The sequence below is a fragment of the Archocentrus centrarchus genome, chromosome 12 (genome assembly GCF_007364275.1).
Source record: "Archocentrus centrarchus isolate MPI-CPG fArcCen1 chromosome 12, fArcCen1, whole genome shotgun sequence".
NCBI classification, from domain to species: Eukaryota; Metazoa; Chordata; class Actinopteri; order Cichliformes; family Cichlidae; genus Archocentrus; species Archocentrus centrarchus.
The window spans coordinates 10,978,164-10,997,184 of record NC_044357.1 but is presented as its reverse complement, the minus strand read 5'-3'; the positions used below and the strand labels follow the sequence as shown (position 1 = coordinate 10,997,184).

General features: G+C 40.7%; 1 protein-coding gene across 2 annotated transcripts in view; it reads left to right on the top strand.

The window, feature by feature from the left end:
• unc5cb (unc-5 netrin receptor Cb) overlaps window positions 1-19,021 on the top strand; it is a 122,087-nt gene that overhangs the window by 92,153 nt on the left and 10,913 nt on the right. Inside the window, exons 5-10 of one of the 2 annotated variants that reach the window (XM_030743064.1) lie at window positions 4,860-5,040; window positions 7,254-7,421; window positions 7,641-7,805; window positions 11,633-11,689; window positions 14,819-15,010; window positions 17,461-17,823. In XM_030743064.1, coding sequence (XP_030598924.1) covers window positions 4,860-5,040; window positions 7,254-7,421; window positions 7,641-7,805; window positions 11,633-11,689; window positions 14,819-15,010; window positions 17,461-17,823 — 1,126 coding nt within the window. The remainder of the gene's footprint in view (window positions 1-4,859; window positions 5,041-7,253; window positions 7,422-7,640; window positions 7,806-11,632; window positions 11,690-14,818; window positions 15,011-17,460; window positions 17,824-19,021) is intronic. The other variant, XM_030743065.1, reaches the window with a different exon arrangement.

The window sequence follows — 19,021 nt, the reverse complement described above, 5'->3', positions numbered from 1 at the left end:
TGTCTTTCCAATGGAACAACCCAACATTTTATATTTGGAGAAGTTATGCAAACTTCAGATGATCCAACCTCTGAAATGGATCGAGTCTTGTCTGTGTGTATGACAGTCAGCCTGTGCACAACCACATGTGTGCCGCAGATATATTCCATTTGTTAAATCTGTATTATTTTTGTTAATGCAATTCAATATGCTGATCTATGAATGTGTCTCCAATTGTTCTTCTTTGTTTACCTCTGGCTTTAGACTTTCCCCCTGCTCATTCATCCTAAATCTTCCTTTCTTCAAGAATGTCACTTGTTTGTAACATTTTTTCCCCGTTCCCCCATCGTTCTTCTTTCTTGTCCGTCCTTGCCTCTCAGTGATGATGTATTATATAGATTTTGGCACACTAGTGACTGCCCTCCTGGATGTGCACCTGCTCTCCTTCTCACTCATCTGTCTTCTCCTCTCTGTCTTACCGTCTCTTGTCTCTTACCTGTCTCCCACAATTCGTAGTTCTAATTCCCCCTAACCCCTCCCAGCACACACACACACAAATTCACTCATTTTCTGTCTCTCTCTCTCACTCTCACTCTCACTCTCACTCTCTCACTGTGTGTCACTTGGCTGTCTTCAACTAGACAGGCTTTTTCTTTATGGCAGCTGACATGTGGCAATTTCCTTTCGTTAATGACAAGAAATGTGCCAATTACCTCTCCGGATGTTTTACTGCCAATCAGACGCTAACGAGCTGTGAGCATGTGTGTTTGGATGTGTGCGTGCAAGTTTGTGTATCCGTGTTTATGTCTTTTGAGGCTGTTGGCATAAGAGAAAGTTGAGCAAGTGTAATGTGACAAAGTTTTCTGCACACATGTGTCTAGTGTGCAGATTGTTTGAGCATTTGAGTTTGTTTAAAGGTTGCTGCAAGGTTAGGTCATGCGGATGGATGCCATGCTGTGATTGTTAGCGTTGTCCTGACCACCTATATGCGCATACACAGGCAGCCTGCAAAGAAGAGCCTTGAATAAATTGAGCTTATCTGATGCTGTACAATGCGATCGTATTGCACAAAACTCAGTGGTTTCAGCTTTTTTTAAATGTGCAAATTTGCTGCCTTTCCTGTGAATAAGTTTGATAATTAAACTTATTAAAACCACCCGTCAGCAGGAAAGCTGTATTTGAAAAATAACCATTAAACATGCACTTCAGCCAAGTCTAAAAACTGACCCATTTAGCTGTTGTGTGATTGTTGCGAATGTTCGGAGCATTATCGGTTGCCTGACAAAGAAACCATCAGTCACAGCCCTGTAGCCAAACAACCTTTTTATAAATGAGTCCTAAATATAGTCAGGACAAAATAAATAATCGGTGAACCGCCGCTCAGTTTGGCTCTCTCACACATTTCTTCCCGTTTGACATGAGTTTCTACCACTTTATATTTCTTGTCACTCTGCCTCCCTCCCTCCCACCCCTCCATCTCCACTGAAAAGCGCTTTTGTTCAATTTTTAATTACCTTCTCATATAAAAGTGCTCTTGACATCTGAACGCAGCACATTTGAAGAGGCAGCCTCTGTGATTGGTGCAAAATTGGATAACCACCTCTTTGTATCAACTGTCAATCTCTATTCTAAGAAGAGACCTTTCACTTTTTAATTCCCTATGCCCAACACACACTGATGCAGGCACCAGAAGAGAAAATATTTGTCATGTCAAAAAAAAAAACTAAACAAAACAAAAAAAAAAAACCACCCATTGTTTCTCCTCTTTGCATCATTAGATTGTTTGCTTTTGCTATTGCTTGTGTTCCCTCACGCTATAGCGTGGGAACAAAAGACAAAAAATGGCAATCAGATCACTGTCAAATCTTTGTTCACTAAACATAGGGGTCCTTCTTTCTGGTAGTGCTTGAAATATTTTTGAGTTCTATTCATTATTAGAGATTGATGGTGACACAAACATGCACAAAAAATGTATGCGACCCTTCATCAGGGATTCTGCTGATGCCTGCACTAAAATAAGTCTCGTCTTCTTGTTATGTTTTTGCAGTTAGTCTGTTTTGCCTTCTTTTGTAGTGAGATCACAGTAATCAACAGGACGTATTTGACTTTATTGGTGTATAAAATTAGAGAAATTTTTCAATTTTGAAACTTCAGAATGTCTCAACAGATGTCTGACTGCCACCTGAGCTGCTTTCAAAATAATCATAAAATTAAAAAAAAATTAGGAGCCAGCTCAAAACCACAATACTGAAATAACTAACTATATAGACTCACCAGCCACTTCATTAGGTACACCTTACTAGTACCAGGTTGGGCCCCATTTTTGCCTTCAGAATGGCTTTAATTCTTCATGGCACAGATTCAACAAGGTGCTGGAAACATACCTCAGAGATTTTGGCCCATATCGACATGATAGCATCACACAGTTGCTGCAGATTTGTCAGCTGCACATCCATGATGTGAATCTCCTGTTCCACCACATCCCAAAGGCGCTCTATTGGACTGAGATCAGGTGACAGTGGAGGCCATTTGAAAAGAGTGGACTTATTGTTATGATCAAGAAACCAGTTTGAGATGATTTGAGCTTCACAACATGGTGCGTTATCCAGCTGGATAAAGGGCCAAAAGCATGCCAAGAAAATATCCCCTTCACTATTACACCACCCGCAGCAGCCGGAATCATTGATACCTGGCAGGATGGAGCAATGCTTTCATGTTGTTTACAACAAATTCTGAACCTATCATCTGAATGTCACAGCTGAAATCGAGACTCATGAGACCAGGCAACATTTTTCCAACGTTCTGTTGACATATTTTGGTGATTCAGTACAAAATAATAGCCTGAGTTTTCTGATTTTAGCTGACAGGAGTGGCACCCGGTATGGTCTTCTGCTGTAGCTCATCTGCTTTAAAGCTTCAGTGTGCCGTACATTCAGAGATGCTCTTATGCATATTTTGGTTATAACGAGTGGTTGCGTGACTTATGGTTTCAAAGATGGATTAACAAGGCATTTTTTGATCCCGAAAACTGTTGCTTTTTTTCCTTTTCAACCCATCCTCTGTAAACCCTAGATGTGGTTACTGTGTGTGGGGAAAATCCCAGCAGATGGGCATTTTGTGAAATACTCAGAGCAGCCTGATTGCTCCAACAACCATGCCACATTCAAAGTCACCTTTTAAATCACCTTTGTTCCCCATTCTGATGCTCAGTTTGAACTTCAGCAGGTCGTCTTGACCACGTCTACATACTTAAATGCTAAATTGCTGTAATTCCTCCATAGCTATATCCTGTATATATGCTTAGACAGGCTAGAAGGAAGTTGTCACTTTTGTCTTCACATTACGGTTCTTGTTATGAAGGTAAAATGCTGCTTTCATTAAGGATCTAGATGCAAATAAACAAAATCATCAGTGCTTGATATAAAAACATACATTTCTTTTTAGGTGAATTGAGCTCCTTGCAGAAATGATTTTCTTAAAAACAGTCTCTGGATTATGCATCTCCTATACATTGGAATATACAGTATGTCATGCTGCACTTTGTTCTTGAGTGAAATGTTTAGTTTTGTTTAATAAACAGCAAGTGATGGAATTGCATCCCTCGTGGCTCTGTGAGATTGATTCAGCTGATACATGTACGTGCTTATAAAGGAAAAAACTCATAAGCACCAAATCAGCAGAGAATTACACTTACAGAGTTTTACTGTAAAGCTCAGCTGATAACCCTGTGTTTGTTTGTGTTTAAGTGTGTGTTGTGGGTAAGTGCCTGATAATCTGTATGGCGCAAAGGTTGTATGCATTGATTTGATGAATGTTAACTGAAAAATAACTGTGAAATGAAGCATTTAAAATATTTTTCCACTTCGTCGCCACTGTTTTTTTTTTTTTGTTTTTTTTCCCCCGCTGGATAAGAGAGCAGGTGATTTTGCGGAGGTGTGATGCTGGTGAAGCCAATATCCCAGCGCATGTGATAGTCAGTCCGTGTTCTCTTTTGAGAAACTGCTAACAATGGCCAGTGTGTTGTACGTCTTCACACCACAAAATGCTGTTTCTGTGTTGTTGCCTAAGAAATTCGACAACAACAGTGACTGTTTTGTCTCGGCTGGCCTCATATCAGGTTATTGCTCTACTTTTTTTGCGATATTTTATCTCTCATGAGAAAACCCCTTTATAAACATCCTCCTTATCTTTCCCTGTTCTCCTCCTTGGTGTCTTATCTCTTATCAGGCCCTGTTACTCATGGGCTATCACAATGCACAGGAAGTTAGCTGTTTGCCAGGCCTCTTCATCACTGGACAGTTTCTTTGAAGAAAACCAGAGAACCAGGAAATATTTTGAATCAGACTGGCTGCGGAGTGTGCGGCGGCACATGTTTTCCTTTTCTCTCTTCTTGAAGAGAAAAGGGATCTTGGTGAATTACATCAAATAAAAGCTCCAAATGATCTTCTGTTCTGCGATAGTGCTTGGAGTGCAATATCAGTTTCATTTGGAAAAATGAAACTCTAAAGAAAAGGTCAGAGAGCTTCTCAGCCTGAGGAATTCTGGAGAGTGTTCTTGTCTCTGTTGTCTGACAGTGCAGCGCTTTGTTCTAGGGGGAGAATAAAAAGAGCATGATAGCTATTGACTTTTTGTAGCAGGACCTCAGAGACGTAAACATAGTAATCCTGGCACTCGCAGTTATTTGAGAGGTTAGACAGAAACTACACAAAAGCGATAGCTATTTAAACACTTCACTTTGATTTTTTGTACAATTTAATGAGGTCAAACTCTGTTATATCTGCTTTCATATCTTCCTTTAAAAATGCATTGCTGCTACCTCCGAGCTAGCTGTTTTTTTTTTTTCACTCTTTCACATTCCTGTTTTGTTTCCTCTGTTGTAGGTCGAGTGGTTAAAGAACGAGGAGGTTATTGATCCTGCAGATGACAGAAACTTCTACATTACCATCGACCACAACCTCATTATTAAACAGGCTCGCCTCTCTGACACTGCCAACTACACCTGTGTGGCAAAGAACATCGTGGCGAAAAGACGCAGCACAACTGCCACAGTTATCGTTTATGGTAACCTGCAATCTTATCTCTAACAACACAGTAAGACAGATCTGAGAGCTGCTTAACCTGTTAATCAAACTTAATTTGTGTACCGCCTTTCATACGGGTTAGTACAATTCAAATTTCTCTGCATGTGACCGACCAGCTCATCCTCCTTACTAGCCTGATTAGTAAATTGAGACACTAGTGTGGAGGAAACTTCCTTAAAGAAGTTCAGCTCGGATCAAAGTAAAACAAATTTCAAAGTCACTCTGCATACATCAAATCGCACTCTCTCCTGCGGCGTGTAACATTCACTCATTTTGTTCCTGCCAGAAGGTGTGCAAGGAATGAAAGATTTGTGATTTTCTGATCTGCAGAGGTGCTGATGTGGCTGAGCTGTACTTAAAGAGACCCCCGCTGTGGTTTCGCACAGTCTTACACACTGTCTCTCTAACATCAGCTAACATGACTGTTATTGCACAGCACGGTTCTGACGTTAAACTTCAACAGCTGCTGGAGGCTACTTAAGACAGAACAAATGACACGTGAAGCAAATGCTCCTTTGAACCTCATTGTTTTTTTCTGTAAAAATGACTACTGGCTGGATAGCTCATTTAACTGAGGCCAGCAGAGTTCATCCTGTGCTTGATAGAACTTTTCATGGTACTGCTGATTTAGCTCTATACTGAGTAATATAACAGCCTCCCTCTTCCAGGTACAGAATTGCATACAGAATTTATATCCACTCAATTTGCACAAACAGTGTAATGCAAACTGCTAAATAAAAGCATAGACATCATTTTCCCTTGTCTCTTCCCTGGACTTACTGGGTGGTTAGTATTGTTATAGTAATACTGCGAGACGATGTTACTAGAACAGTACATTAGGGCCAAAAAAGCTCTCTGATTTCAGCCTGTCCTTTTCCTTTCCAAAGAGGAATGCTCAAACATTCATTAAAACCTGATTTCCTAAAAAGTTGGGACTCTGGGAATCTAAAAACTGATTGCAATGATCTACAGATCATTTAAACTCTACATTTGCAGTGTTCATTTTACAATTTGTCAGCAAAACATTTTAAAAATGAGACAGGGCAACAAAAAGTTGTTTTCTACTACAGGAAAAAGAAAGAGAACCTCTTAGGATCTATTAGGTTAATTGGCAGTGTTTCAGTTTGGGGATTTTATCGTTTACAGTATATAATATTTTTAAGGATTCAGAGAATCTGGAGAGATCTCAGCACAAAAGGGTAAAGGCAGCAAATTATTATTGAATGGCTGTGCCTTAAAAAACAGACACAAGCGCGTCTGTTTTGGAAACAAGACTGTACAGTATATGAATGTGTGCATGTCCTGCGTCGGAAAGGGGAAGCATGAGCTGACAGCATTTTTGCACATCAGTGCTGTACATGTACACTTACAGTGCATACACACTTTGCCACAAAGAAGTGTGAGAAAACCTAGAGAATCAGGGCTGTGCCTGATACAAGTGATATATAAATTAGAAGGAAAGGCAGCGTGTTTATATCCCAGAAGTTTCCAACCAAATCCCCGACAAAGACACTAGAAACAGTAAGTTGATAAAAAAAAAAAATGGCAGGGAGAGAGACAGAGAAAAAGACGAAGATGAAAAGACAGAAGATAGAGCCTTTATCCATGGAGGAAAGAAAGCAGACAGTAAATAAATACGGGGCTGTGGCGGTCTTCCCCAAGAGTCCAATATTTTGGGCTTCACTCATAAGCACGTCACATTTGAAGGTCTAAGACTCCAAGGGGCCCAGTTCCACCATCTGAAATGCCACAGACTTGTTCTCAGCCACAAGCCCTGGTGTCACTCTGCACTGGATTTAGTCACTGACAGAGATGGATGAGAGAGGGAAGAGAGGCATTAGAGGGAATCAGTGAATGGAAAATGCGGCAGTCTGACCAGAATTTACTGTCTGCCTGCAGTGCAAAGTAATTGCCTGATATTTTGGGGGTCAAAATGCAAATTAAATTCAGCAGTATTTACACATTTTATGATATACAAATTAATATGAGTTGAGATTTTGAAGACAGTCAAATTAATCAGCTGGTCACTGAAAGCAAACATACATAATTTTTTAATTTCATGGGTTTAGCTCTTTCGCTCTAGTCTATGCAAGTTTCTGGTGTTATATCTTATTTATATATTTTATTGTGCCATTTAAGTTACTGGATCAATCTTATATATATGTTAACCCTTTTTATCACCATGTATTCCAGTGAATGGTGGATGGTCAACATGGACAGAGTGGTCAGTGTGTAATAGCCGCTGTGGCCGTGGTTACCAGAAACGCACACGCAGCTGTACTAACCCAGCGCCACTCAATGGCGGTGCCATCTGTGAAGGGCAAGGCATCCAGAAGCTACCGTGTAATCCTCTCTGCCCAGGTATTAAAATGATAATACACCCACATATAAGTGGGTGGGAAGAGTTCAGGTGCACATAAACTAAATGCATTAAATTTGATGCAACTCTGTGTTTGCATACTCCGCCCTGTTTTGTGCCTCCGCGCACCCACTCACCCACTCGTGCGCTAATTCATCTTCATCTTCTCATTTGCCATTTCGTTCACTCGACCCTCATCTGTCCTGTCTGTTGTGTGATAGTGGATGGCCTGTGGACAGAGTGGAGTAAGTGGTCCACCTGTGGGACAGAGTGCACCCACTGGAGGAGGAGAGAATGCAGCGCCCCAGCACCCAAAAACGGGGGAAAGGACTGTGAGGGCATGGTGCTCCAGTCCAAGAACTGCACCGATGGGCTGTGCATGCAGAGTGAGTACCCGATTAATCCTCTGCGACTGTCTGACCTGCCAACAAAAGAAATCTCTTCACCCTTTGACCGGGACTTTCACTGTGCTCTTTCATCACCGCGCACTGTGTTTCACATCCTCACATAACACTCTCACCCTGTCCTCACCCAGTCTGTTTCACTTCACTCATACATAAACAATAAGACAAGCTGAAACGCCTTTCTGTCCTCTGTACTTGATCTGTTTCTCTTTATTTTTTTTATACACTGCAGACAAAAGCTTTTTGATCAAAGCAACATAATCAAAAACCACCTCACATCTTCCTCCGTCACTTCTGTTAGAAGTATAAGTATATGTTTAAAAAAAAATCCTCTGCCACAAGAGGAGGCAATCTAACTAATTATCCTTGTCACAAGCCCAGAATTTGGGAGGTATATTTGAAAATAATAAGCCATTATGTAGTAATTACACAAGGGGGGGTACAGCTGCTAAGCTGCTTAGATTACTACCTTTATGTAAAAAGTCTGGATTCCTGGGTCCAGCGACAGGAAACACAAGGCCACAAAGTGGCACATGTGTGTCCTACTCCCTTTTCCCAGCTGGCCATTATGTTCACTGTCAAGTGAACAAGTATTTGGTATTACAATAACTTAAAAGACCACAAAAGACACCCAGATGCACCAGCATTTTTCTTTCATTGCTTTTACTTTGTGCTTCAAGCCCAAACTAAAGCCAGTCTGTGGTGCAGCCAGATATTTTTCTGCAGGCAGGGAATTGTTTTCCTCTTCTCTTTCTTCCAGCTAAGTTTAAAAACAGCCACGCACTTCAGTGAAGCCAACAATCCTGCTTCCTCTTATAATACATTCACAGATTAGAATCAAGCTGCAGTTGCTTTGATGCGCGTTTGTGTATGTGCGTGCATGTGTGCTGCAGTTTTAAGTTGTTGCAGGGGGGAGGTACCGAGCATCCTAAACATCTAAACTAAGCTAAAATCGGTAGTAGTAGTAGTTCTGTGCCTTTAATAAAAAGAGAGAGATTGTGAGACAGGAGTGAATTAAAGTCTGTGTCTAGTTTAATAAAATTCCTATTTAATAAACATCTCTGTAGGTGTTGGACCCAATCACCATCAAAGATGCCTCTATGATGTGTATAACCTATTACAGATGGTGATGTGACACTAATAAAATAACAGAGGCTCAGCTGCTAGATATATATAATTTGATACAGATAGCAACTGCTGTGTGCAGCTGATCTGAGTTTTTGCTGCACCATAAGGATGTAAACTGCCACCTTTCAAAGTGTCGTAGCATAGGTTATCATTGATGATCGATATGCATCTTCAGATGCAGATGGCTGATGGATCTGTGCGTCTGCACATGTATGTATGTATGCGCTAAGAGCAGCGTTCAAGAAATGTTTAAATGTCAGAGAGAGGTTGCATTAGCTGATTATGAGCGGGAGCACGTATGTAAAGAGCATATAGAAGCATAAGGGGAAAAAAAATCAATAAGAAGGCCGTGACAGATGTGCTGTTATTTGTCTCTCCTCGTCTTATTTTATTTCCCTCTGCAACACAACATCTGTTCACCCCACACTTTCCTGCCCTTCTGTACGCCCTTTGCAACTCAGCCTATACCAAAAGCATTAGTTCTTGGTAGATTGATGGCTAGTTTTCAGAGAATATAAAGCCATAACGATATAGATTTAGGATCATTTCAGAGATTGATTTTTTTTGGAAGCTAAAAGGGTGAAGCCACTTATGTCAATGCTAATGACCATTTCCACAAGCATTTAGGAGAACGGCCCATTATCTGAAAGCTCATGTTATGGCAAATATGATTGGGAATGGAAGTTGTGTGCAATCTGAACTCACCTTGGACCGCTGGTCTGCTCCCTCTAGTGCAGGGCTGGGATCTGAGCAAACACATGTCTGTGGATTCCGTTGCAGCTTGATCTTATTTTCAGTTGTTTGAATTTATTTAAATCATTTAAATTGGAGTCCATCACAGAAATCCACCAAAGGAATTTGATAGACCAGACCTTGAAATAGAACGTTGTGCTCAGCTCCATCACTGCCTGCTGCAGAAACACAACTGACCCAAGTCAAAAAGGAAAGAGTTGTTATAATTAACTTTGGAGCTTGTTTATCACATTTAGACTGTCAGGGAGTTTTTGGGGGGTGGGGGGTGGGGATGCTTAACAAGGTTAAGTGTCTTCAAATTGATCTGGAAAGGTTGCACTCTGCGTGTTCAGAGAGAAGTTCCCGACTCTTACACATGTATAGTTTTCACTGTTCACTTAGCCTGACCGCTCTGAATCTCTATTTTGTGCTCCCCTTGTGGTCTGCAGCCCTTGATACTGATGTTGTTTTTCAAGCCTTTTGTAACCCTGCTCTCCGACATGACATTTTCCCTGACATATTGATCTAGAGAAAGGGGAACACCAACTTCGGCAAGGGGACACGCTTCATCGCTATCGAACACCAGAGGCAGGACATCCGTGACTCTCTGCTTCAGTTCAGACTCCAAGTTTCAGCTCAGCATCCAAACAACATAAAGTTCTTTGCGCTATGTTTATTTCTGGTTTCAGAGATTTGTTAAAATGTTAATAGATATCGTTTGCCATATAATTAGCAATTTCATTAAAAATAGAAGGATAAAAGCTCTTTAAATAACGAGACAAATTACCCCCCCCCCCCCCCCCCCCCCGCCGCTAAAAAAAATGACAGTGTATTTCTCTGAGATTGGAAATCTGTCACATTCAAAGGAGTAATTGTTAAAACACAGACAATGATTTCCTGTACTGTGCCTCCCTCTTCCTCTCCAGCTCTATGTTGCCAGTAAAGAATAATCTTCGGGGCTCTGAGATTTCCTTCAGAGCCCACCCACTGAAGCATGCCTCTACGTTGGCAATGCTGTAGACTCAGTCATGCTGAATAGAAACTCTCCAGGATGGGTTCAAATGGGCCATCAGTTAGACTGAACCCAACAGCCACCTCCCCCCTACTCCATCCCGGCATCCCGGTTGCCTGATTACATGTATACACCACCCCCATATATCAGGCCATTGATTTTCCTGTCAGTCTACTTGTCTGCCCGTGGCTCTCTCCCTTTTCCAATAAGGACTTCATTGTTTGTATAGTTGTTTATGGATGTCCCAGGGAGACTGAATATTATGTGTACTTGTGTACTATCCCTGGCTGTCTTGCTAGCCTGCTTTGCACTTCACTTCAGCGTACAACCCGGCCACAACAAAAGCCAACCAAGAGGCCAGCTGGCACAACAATAACAAAAAACAATTTTAGCTGAAGATTTTTCTAATCTCTCAATCGCATGTCTTCAACTTTCCACATCACTGTCCTTCAGCCTTCTTCCACTTCCTGCTTCCCTAACATAATCATTCCTTTTATCTCGCACACTACCCTCTCCATCCACCTTCCAGTGACAGATGAAAGGCGGTAGGTTCTACCAACTCTGCTGGAGCCCACACTTTATCAGCCCCTCCATTCCCCTCACCTGCCAGCATCAGTCCTGCTGCTAAGGCACTAAGCCCAGTTGATGGATCACACCACTCTCTTACAGAACCTCCATGTTTCCCCTGCTCTCCTCATCCATCTCCATACTCTATACACAGATATAGAGAGGAGGGGCCAAATCAAGAAAGATCGCTTCCCCATGCCATCACTCCTACTCATGAGTTTGTTGCTGTCTCATTTGTTGAGTTTGTTTTTCTGTTGGAAATTTGATTTTCATCATCCCTCTCCCCCCCATCTTTCTCTCTTCCCTCCCCTTCTCCATACCTCTCTCTCTCTCTCTCTCTCTGCCTTCCACAACCGCTCCTCTCTTCAAGGTTCCTTATATCAGAAGTCCTCTGAGGCAAAAGACAAGAGTGATATTGGAAATTCATGTGAGTTATTGTTTTTTTTTCCCCATTTCATTTCTTTTCATTATTTCTGCATTCATTCTCACATCTTCCTGTTTTTTTTAAAGCAACTTTAATGCTTTAATGTGCACAACCTGAATTTGCAGTCTTACACACACACAGATTGTCTTTTTTGGGCAAATGGGAACATTTGAAAAGTAGTAATTTTGCACTAAAGGTGTAAAACAAAACATGAGAATGTGTCTATAAGAAAATGAAAACCCATGTTTGCTAATGTTCTTCTGTGTCCATCTATGTGTTATTGTGGCTATTCAGTTTTTTACTTCATAACCACCTCAGGATATGTTCTGTTTTGATTGCTGCTGTGCCTTTTCCTCATTATGTGCTTGTGCTAGCCAGCTGCTTGTTTACAGCCATCGAGCTGACCCTGCTCTTTACCCTGTTGCTCTTCGTGAACTTGAGCCACTTTGCCTCACCATCAGCTCATGCATTGTGTCAAGCAGACGTTTTAACCCATCAGATCTTTCCAGTGTGAAGAGCAGTTTAAAAAAAAAAGAAAGAAAAGTCAGTAAAACTTGAAGCAAAGCTTTCAAAAATTAAGTTTTTATCAGACAAAAACATACACTCAAAATAATATTTTGTGTGACCTCCATTTTTAAGTATCACCAATTCTCGTAGAGATATCCTCAGTACATTTTTTTCAGGTTGTTCTTGAGCAGTTCTTCTGTGGATTTTGGCTGCTTTAAGGTTTTTGTCTCTTCATGTATAATTCAAGGCTGACTCAGTGATGTTGAGATCGCAGTTCTGGTGGGAGTGAGGGCCAAACCTCCTTCTGCTTCATGGTGCTGAAGGTCTTTATGAATCTAGCTGTGTTTTTTTGGGTTGTTGTTAGATTAAATGTGGAGCTTTTAAAGAGGCCCCATGTTGGTATGCGCTATGGTTACGAATCAAAGTATCTTAGAAACATTTTTTTTTTTTTTTTTTTTTGCACAATGCTGAATATTTTGCACTTATTTTCTGTCTCTCACCCACCCCTCTGTAAATTTCTCCAACCTCACTGAGAATGAAGTGTTCAATAATCCCTTTCATTTTCATTTCTTGTACTTTCCCTTTCCAACAATGGCTCATGTTCAAAGGGATGTATTAATCTAAGTGATACATTTTAATGCGTACACTTAGCAGGTTGCTGCCTTTATCATCAAAGCATGAATAGAAGATTGTTCGACTGAGGGGGATATATGTTAAATAACTGCGGGGAAGCTTGGCAGAGGGAACAGTGAAATTACATTTTCAAACTTTCATCATTGGCTCCCTGCTCTGTTTTCTGTTTGTCTGTGCTGGAGGAAGGATTAGAGGATGTATCTTTAATGCAGTGTCTCACTCAGGGCTGAAAAGTCATGGCCAGGACGCGCATGTCCTTCCTGAGAGAAAATCTTTGGGGGGACTACAGTATCAATAGCCTTTTTACTGAAATCGTAGCCTTTCAATAAAAATTAAAGAAATTCTCCTTAATTGAAATAGAGGTCACTCTGAATATTATTCAACGGGGATTCATCAAGAAATGAAATGCAGTATGATTTAAATTAAGTGTTGAATGGTGTACTCATTTAATTACATTGAAATCCTTTTAATCGAATAAACATCAAGTCACAGCTCACTAAAAAAAAGAAGAGAGAAAGGAAGTATGTGATTGAAATGGCACAACTCATGACTTTCACTTGTCACCAAAGCACTCTGCTCTCTTTGCTTCCGCGCCGCTCCTTTATCCTCCTTTGTGCAAGAGAACACAAGAGACACAGACTGAGTGCCATCTGTATCCCTGAGACACACAAGGCTAATTTACACAAATGCTCGGCCATCATGCTTTTCTTCAAAGTGCAGTGTTATGTATTTATGGGTGACACTGCCATCTACTGGTGCAGATAGTGTGCAATTTACATACACACATCATCTCAGAGATTGTAGTGTCCGCGTGATCGCAATACCTTTGTTCTCCTCTTAATAAGAATGTGTTTCATATGCTTTGCTTTGGTGTTTGACTTTTTGGACAATGACTTCACTTGTGCAATGTCCGTTCATATGTTGAACAGTAGACGCATACATGCTCATACGTGCCTTTTGGCATTTCATGGCCACCTCATAAGAGCTTCACCCCCATTTGTCAACTTGGTGACAGTGAAGGACATTCCTTATCAAACACCAAAGAGAGTTCAGACTGTCAGTAGGCATCCATTAAAAGGTCTGATCTTTAATGAGCGCCTGTCTGAGTCTGTGTTTCTAAAAGGCACATATATCCATGCCAGGCCTACTAATCACAGAGGCTTCTCCAGCTGGATAGTGGACAGAAAGTCTCTGGGAGAGAGACAGAGATGAAAGACAATTTGAGAAATGTGAGTTATGTCTAGATCTTATCTGCAGTGTGTAAGAACAAAAACAGAGACGGACTCTGAACTTCAGCACAGAGCATGGTAATTTGAAGATGAAAACATCTACATCTCCGTCTTTGGAACTTTTGATCTAGGTTCTGAGCAGAAATCAGTGTGTCATTGGGCTCCACTGGAACAGCCTTCTTTATTAATTGTGCTGTTTATATGGATTTTTGTCATCATTACCTTTATTATATTATTTCTTTTAGTTTTTTTATGATAACAGTGCAATATGGCTTATTTCAAGAAATGTGTGACTTTAAAGAAATATTATTAACATTTACACACAAGAGTCAGGACACTTGAATGTTTTGAAGATTTCTTTGTGACTAACAGACGTCGCCGCGTCGCTTTAGTGTGTAACACATGTCAAAAGTAAGCAGTAAAAAAGACCTGATGATGTGTCAAACTAAGTTGCCTCCATCATTATCTCACCTCACTTTCAACAATCAAGAGGGGCCCATTTTTTTCAGGAGACTGTTTGCCGCAGCAGGTCAGTATTAATCAAAAAAGACAGGAGATATACTTTGTGCATTTATTTCTCAGTAGATAGTTATTAATATCCGGCTCAATCATAAAGCAGGATATTACCCTGCTGATAATGGCTTCATCACAACTCCTGCATACTGAGAGAAAAAGCTTTATATCACTAATGGAAACTTATGAGATCTTTAAGACTAATTTTGCTATCTCTGTTTTTGTCTTTCCTCCCCAACCCCGCCTGCAGTGGCCCCCACTACAGATGATGTAGCTCTTTATGTGGGCATTGTCATAGCGGTGATCATGTGCCTGGTTATCTCCGTTGTTGTGGCACTCTTCATCTACAGGAAGAACCACCGGGACTTCAGCTCTGACATCATTGATTCCTCTGCCCTCAATGGAGGGTTCCAGCCAGTCAGCATTAAGACTGCACGCAAAGGTGGGTTAGAGTTTGTCTGTGTGCCTGTGTGTCAGCATGAAAATGTAACATCCCAAATAGGTATATTAATAGATTAATGTTTCTTCAGAGGAAAAGGTAAGTACTCCCTTGGTGTCAGGAGCCAGCATTTTCCCCTTCAATCCAAGCAAATTTTTGTAGATGTAATTCTGTAATTGTCTCCGGTCACTGACATCAGCTTGTTAAAGATTTTACCATTCTTCCATACAACATTCCTTCAGTTACGAGATATTTGAGGAGAGGAGCATCTGAATGGGATTCAAATCAGGGCTTTGACTGAGGCTTTCTCTAACCCTCCATTTCTTCTTTTTGAGCCCATTATTAGTGGATTTCCTTTTGTAATTAGTATAATTATCCTGCTAAAATGTCCAGTTAAGGTTTAGCATCAGCTTTTGGACAGATGGCCTCACAATATCGTCATCTGCTTTTTGATATCATGTAGAATTAATTTGACTCAATCACTGCGAGTCCATTACATTTCTACCACAAATGCTTCAGAGCTGGCTTGAGTTTTTAAGCTGTGTTTGGTCTGCGCAAAATATTTACATGTACTCTGACCAAACAGTTCTGTCTTTGAGCCGCTTGTCTCGAGCACATTATTCCAAGAGGCCTGTTTTGTACATATATGTTTATCAGGCAGCCGTCATTTTGTTCTAATGTTCTTTTCGGACATCAAGGGGTTTTTTTCCTGGTATGCTTCTCATGCAGGTCAGATTTTCTGAATTTTAGTTGTGTATTCAAACACTTGTACCCCAAGAAAAATCTATTATTGAAGCTGAGGAAAGAAAAAAACCTAGGTACAGTTTAATCCTCCTTTGGTAAAGGTGTTGCTCCTTAATGGTCCAGTAGATTCAGTAGATTAAAAAAATATTGTAATACTTGACCTTAGACGCACCAGTGTTGTCAGGCATATGGAATGACTTTCATTAGCATTAGCATTAATATTAGCTTTATTATCATCAAAACATTACCATTACCCACTGAGACATGTCTGACTCCTGGAGCACTTGTGTCAGCAGCGGTGAAGCTATTAAAATGCTTGCTGTTGTGATGGGAGGCCACATATGCTCAGTCATTAAGGCTCAATAAGGCCAGTGTAATTAGATTTGGACTGTTGACGCAGGACTTAAAAGTAAGTTGCATGGATGAGGACAGGTCACAGTGAACTGGACAAAGAGAGCAGGGAAAGGGCCAGAAATATGCAACTGTGTTGTTAACAAATAGTTGATGAATCATATTGAAGCAGATTTTCTTAAAGTAGCATACTAAAAAGCTATAATTTGTGTTTTATATATTGTATTTGTACACGCTTGAGACATGCATGAAGCACATCAGACACAATTTGCCGTGAAGAAGATAATAGTCATGGGTGGAAATGGCACATCCTCCACACAATGCTCAGTGCAAACAAGGGTTAAATTGGAAATTTGTAATGTTGGCGTGGGGGGAGTGCCTGGGCGGGCTCCATGATTTCAGGGTTGCCATGGGTGCGCATGCTGTGTGCAACAGTGACAGGGGAAATATTTCCACATGCAAAGAAAAATTAACAGAGCAAGCCTATGATTGATACCATTTGACAGACTATATGAACTATAACAAGGTCTGATCTTTGCTGACAGCTCTCTGCTCTGAATCTGGCAGTGCGTAACACTCTCTCAATATCAGATATACAGTGGGAATGGTGCCGTTTGACTAACACTAAAGGAGGAGTGTTAGAATAGGTCTCAGTTTTATCCAGCAGTCCATGGCACCTGTGCAATCTAATTACCAAAAGTGGGGGTTTATCTGAAAGGTGGCTTTCAGCAAAACCAGATTAAAACTCAAGTTGTACTATACTCCAGCTACATTTACTCCATAAGACCTAAAGATGCAAGCAAAAACACCTCTTGTTTAATTTTCTAATACAGATTGTAAAAATATGCATTCTTTATATATGTATATATATACATTCATACATTCTTGAAGATGGATGTAGTAAAGCGTGCCCTCCAGTGACATACTAGTACTGCACTACTTCTAATTTATTACTTGAACAACTTTTGTGACGTTCATTAACATCTGCATCATTTAGAAGCTTGTGAGGGGGTGGAGACAGTGGAGAAGCTGGAGGACAGAGAGGCCCCCACTGCCCTCGCTCCACCCACTCAGTCCAGCTATTGAGCATTTATCCTGCTGGGTAAACTGAATGTTCACATTGCCATCTGTTACTCATAAATCACAGCTGCACCTATAACTTCTCTGACTGAGTAATGTTTCTTGGTGGTGAAGTGGACCTCCCTAATGAGTAAAAAAACAAATGAGTAAAGCCATGCTGCAGTTTTACTGATTGCTGCCAGCAGTTCAGTTTCCTTGTGGTTATTTAGGTCTGCTTTCCCAATACATGTATTAAGACATTTATTCTGCTTTACCAATGTCATTCTTTTCCTTTTCAGCTGATCTCCTAGCAGCGCCCCCTGACCTGACCTCAGCGGCTGCCATGTACCGCGGCCCAGTTTACGCCCTCCATGACGTGGGCGACAAAATACCCATGACCAATTCTCCTCTGCTCGACCCTCTCCCTAACTTGAAGATTAAAGTGTACAATTCTTCAGGCTTAGTGACTCCACAGGATGACCTAGGAGGAGAATTTTCCTCTAAACTGTCACCTAAGCTGCCACACTGCCTGCTGGACAATGGTGACAGCACAATGGGCCGGCGCACACAGACCCAGACATTACTCCGCACAAGGGATCCGTCCTGCACTGCTCTGGGCTCCTTCAGCTCCCAGGGAGGACAACTCATTGTGCCCAACTCAGGTACTATACTAGACAAGGATAAGCAGTGATTTTACATTCTCTTATTTTTCTTTTAATGTATGTGGCTCATTGCATATACAGAAAAAAAAACTCTTGCATATTTTAAAGTATGCAGAGATAAAAATAGTTTAACAAATGAATAAATGAGCTTATGTTCATGAAAAACAGCATCTGCTAGTTCCAGCGGATTCTATCAGTGTTCATCTTGAAACTCATTAGCTGCCTTTTGTGCAATATGATTGGAGCCACATTTTTCATTCACTCAGTGGCACATCAGCATTTAGTAATGGTACCTCCATCTGTGTGTACGTGCATGTGTGAATGTCTGTATATGTGTGCATACTGAAAGGAAACTGTTATAATTGTACAGCTTGATACGACATGAGATATACCATCAGCTTTTCTCACTGTGTCCTTAAATCGCTGCTCTTGTTTCTCCACTGGATTTCAGCCAACCTCATAGTGATGACAAGACTCCAGGAAGTCACTGTCTTTCCAGGAAATGGCCTGGCACATAATACCCTCATAAAAGTGCAACTTTACATTATTTATTTTGATTAGTGAACATTAGAGGTTGTGGTTGCCAGATTTTTTTTTCCCCCCTTGAGGCAGAGCCAGGCTGGCCGTCTCCTCCTGTCTTTATGCTAAGAAAAGTTAGCCGTGTACTGGCTGCAGATTCACTTTGACTTTTTGATTTATTTAACCAGTTTGAGAGTGATATTACTCTTGCCATCAGCTCTCTGCATGAAAATGCATTTCAGAAAGTTGTTTAGTCATTGCTTTGACTCATACCGTAACCTCGTCGGAACTTTTAAAATGAAGACAAGCTGAGATTCAGTTGAAGATTTCAGTTATTTATGGAATAAACATTTTTTGCCATCCATAAGTCAAAATTTCAGGCTATTTTCTCAAAATTTTAAGTTCGGCATCTCAAAACTTTGACTTTCTAACTCAAGCTTCTAAGAAAATAGCTTAAAATTAAGAAAATAACCCAAAATTTCAACTAATGGTTTCCATTTTTTTCAGGGGGTGGAAACAAACTTCCACAGTTGTTATACTTGTGCTCTCTGTCAATAAGTAATGAAGTTTTGGGTGTGTGAGAGCTTATAAAGACCTCTTCAGTTGATTGGAAAAAAAACCCCCAAAGCAATCACAGTTGTAGGTAGACATGATTCAGATTAACCATAAATGTTAATTT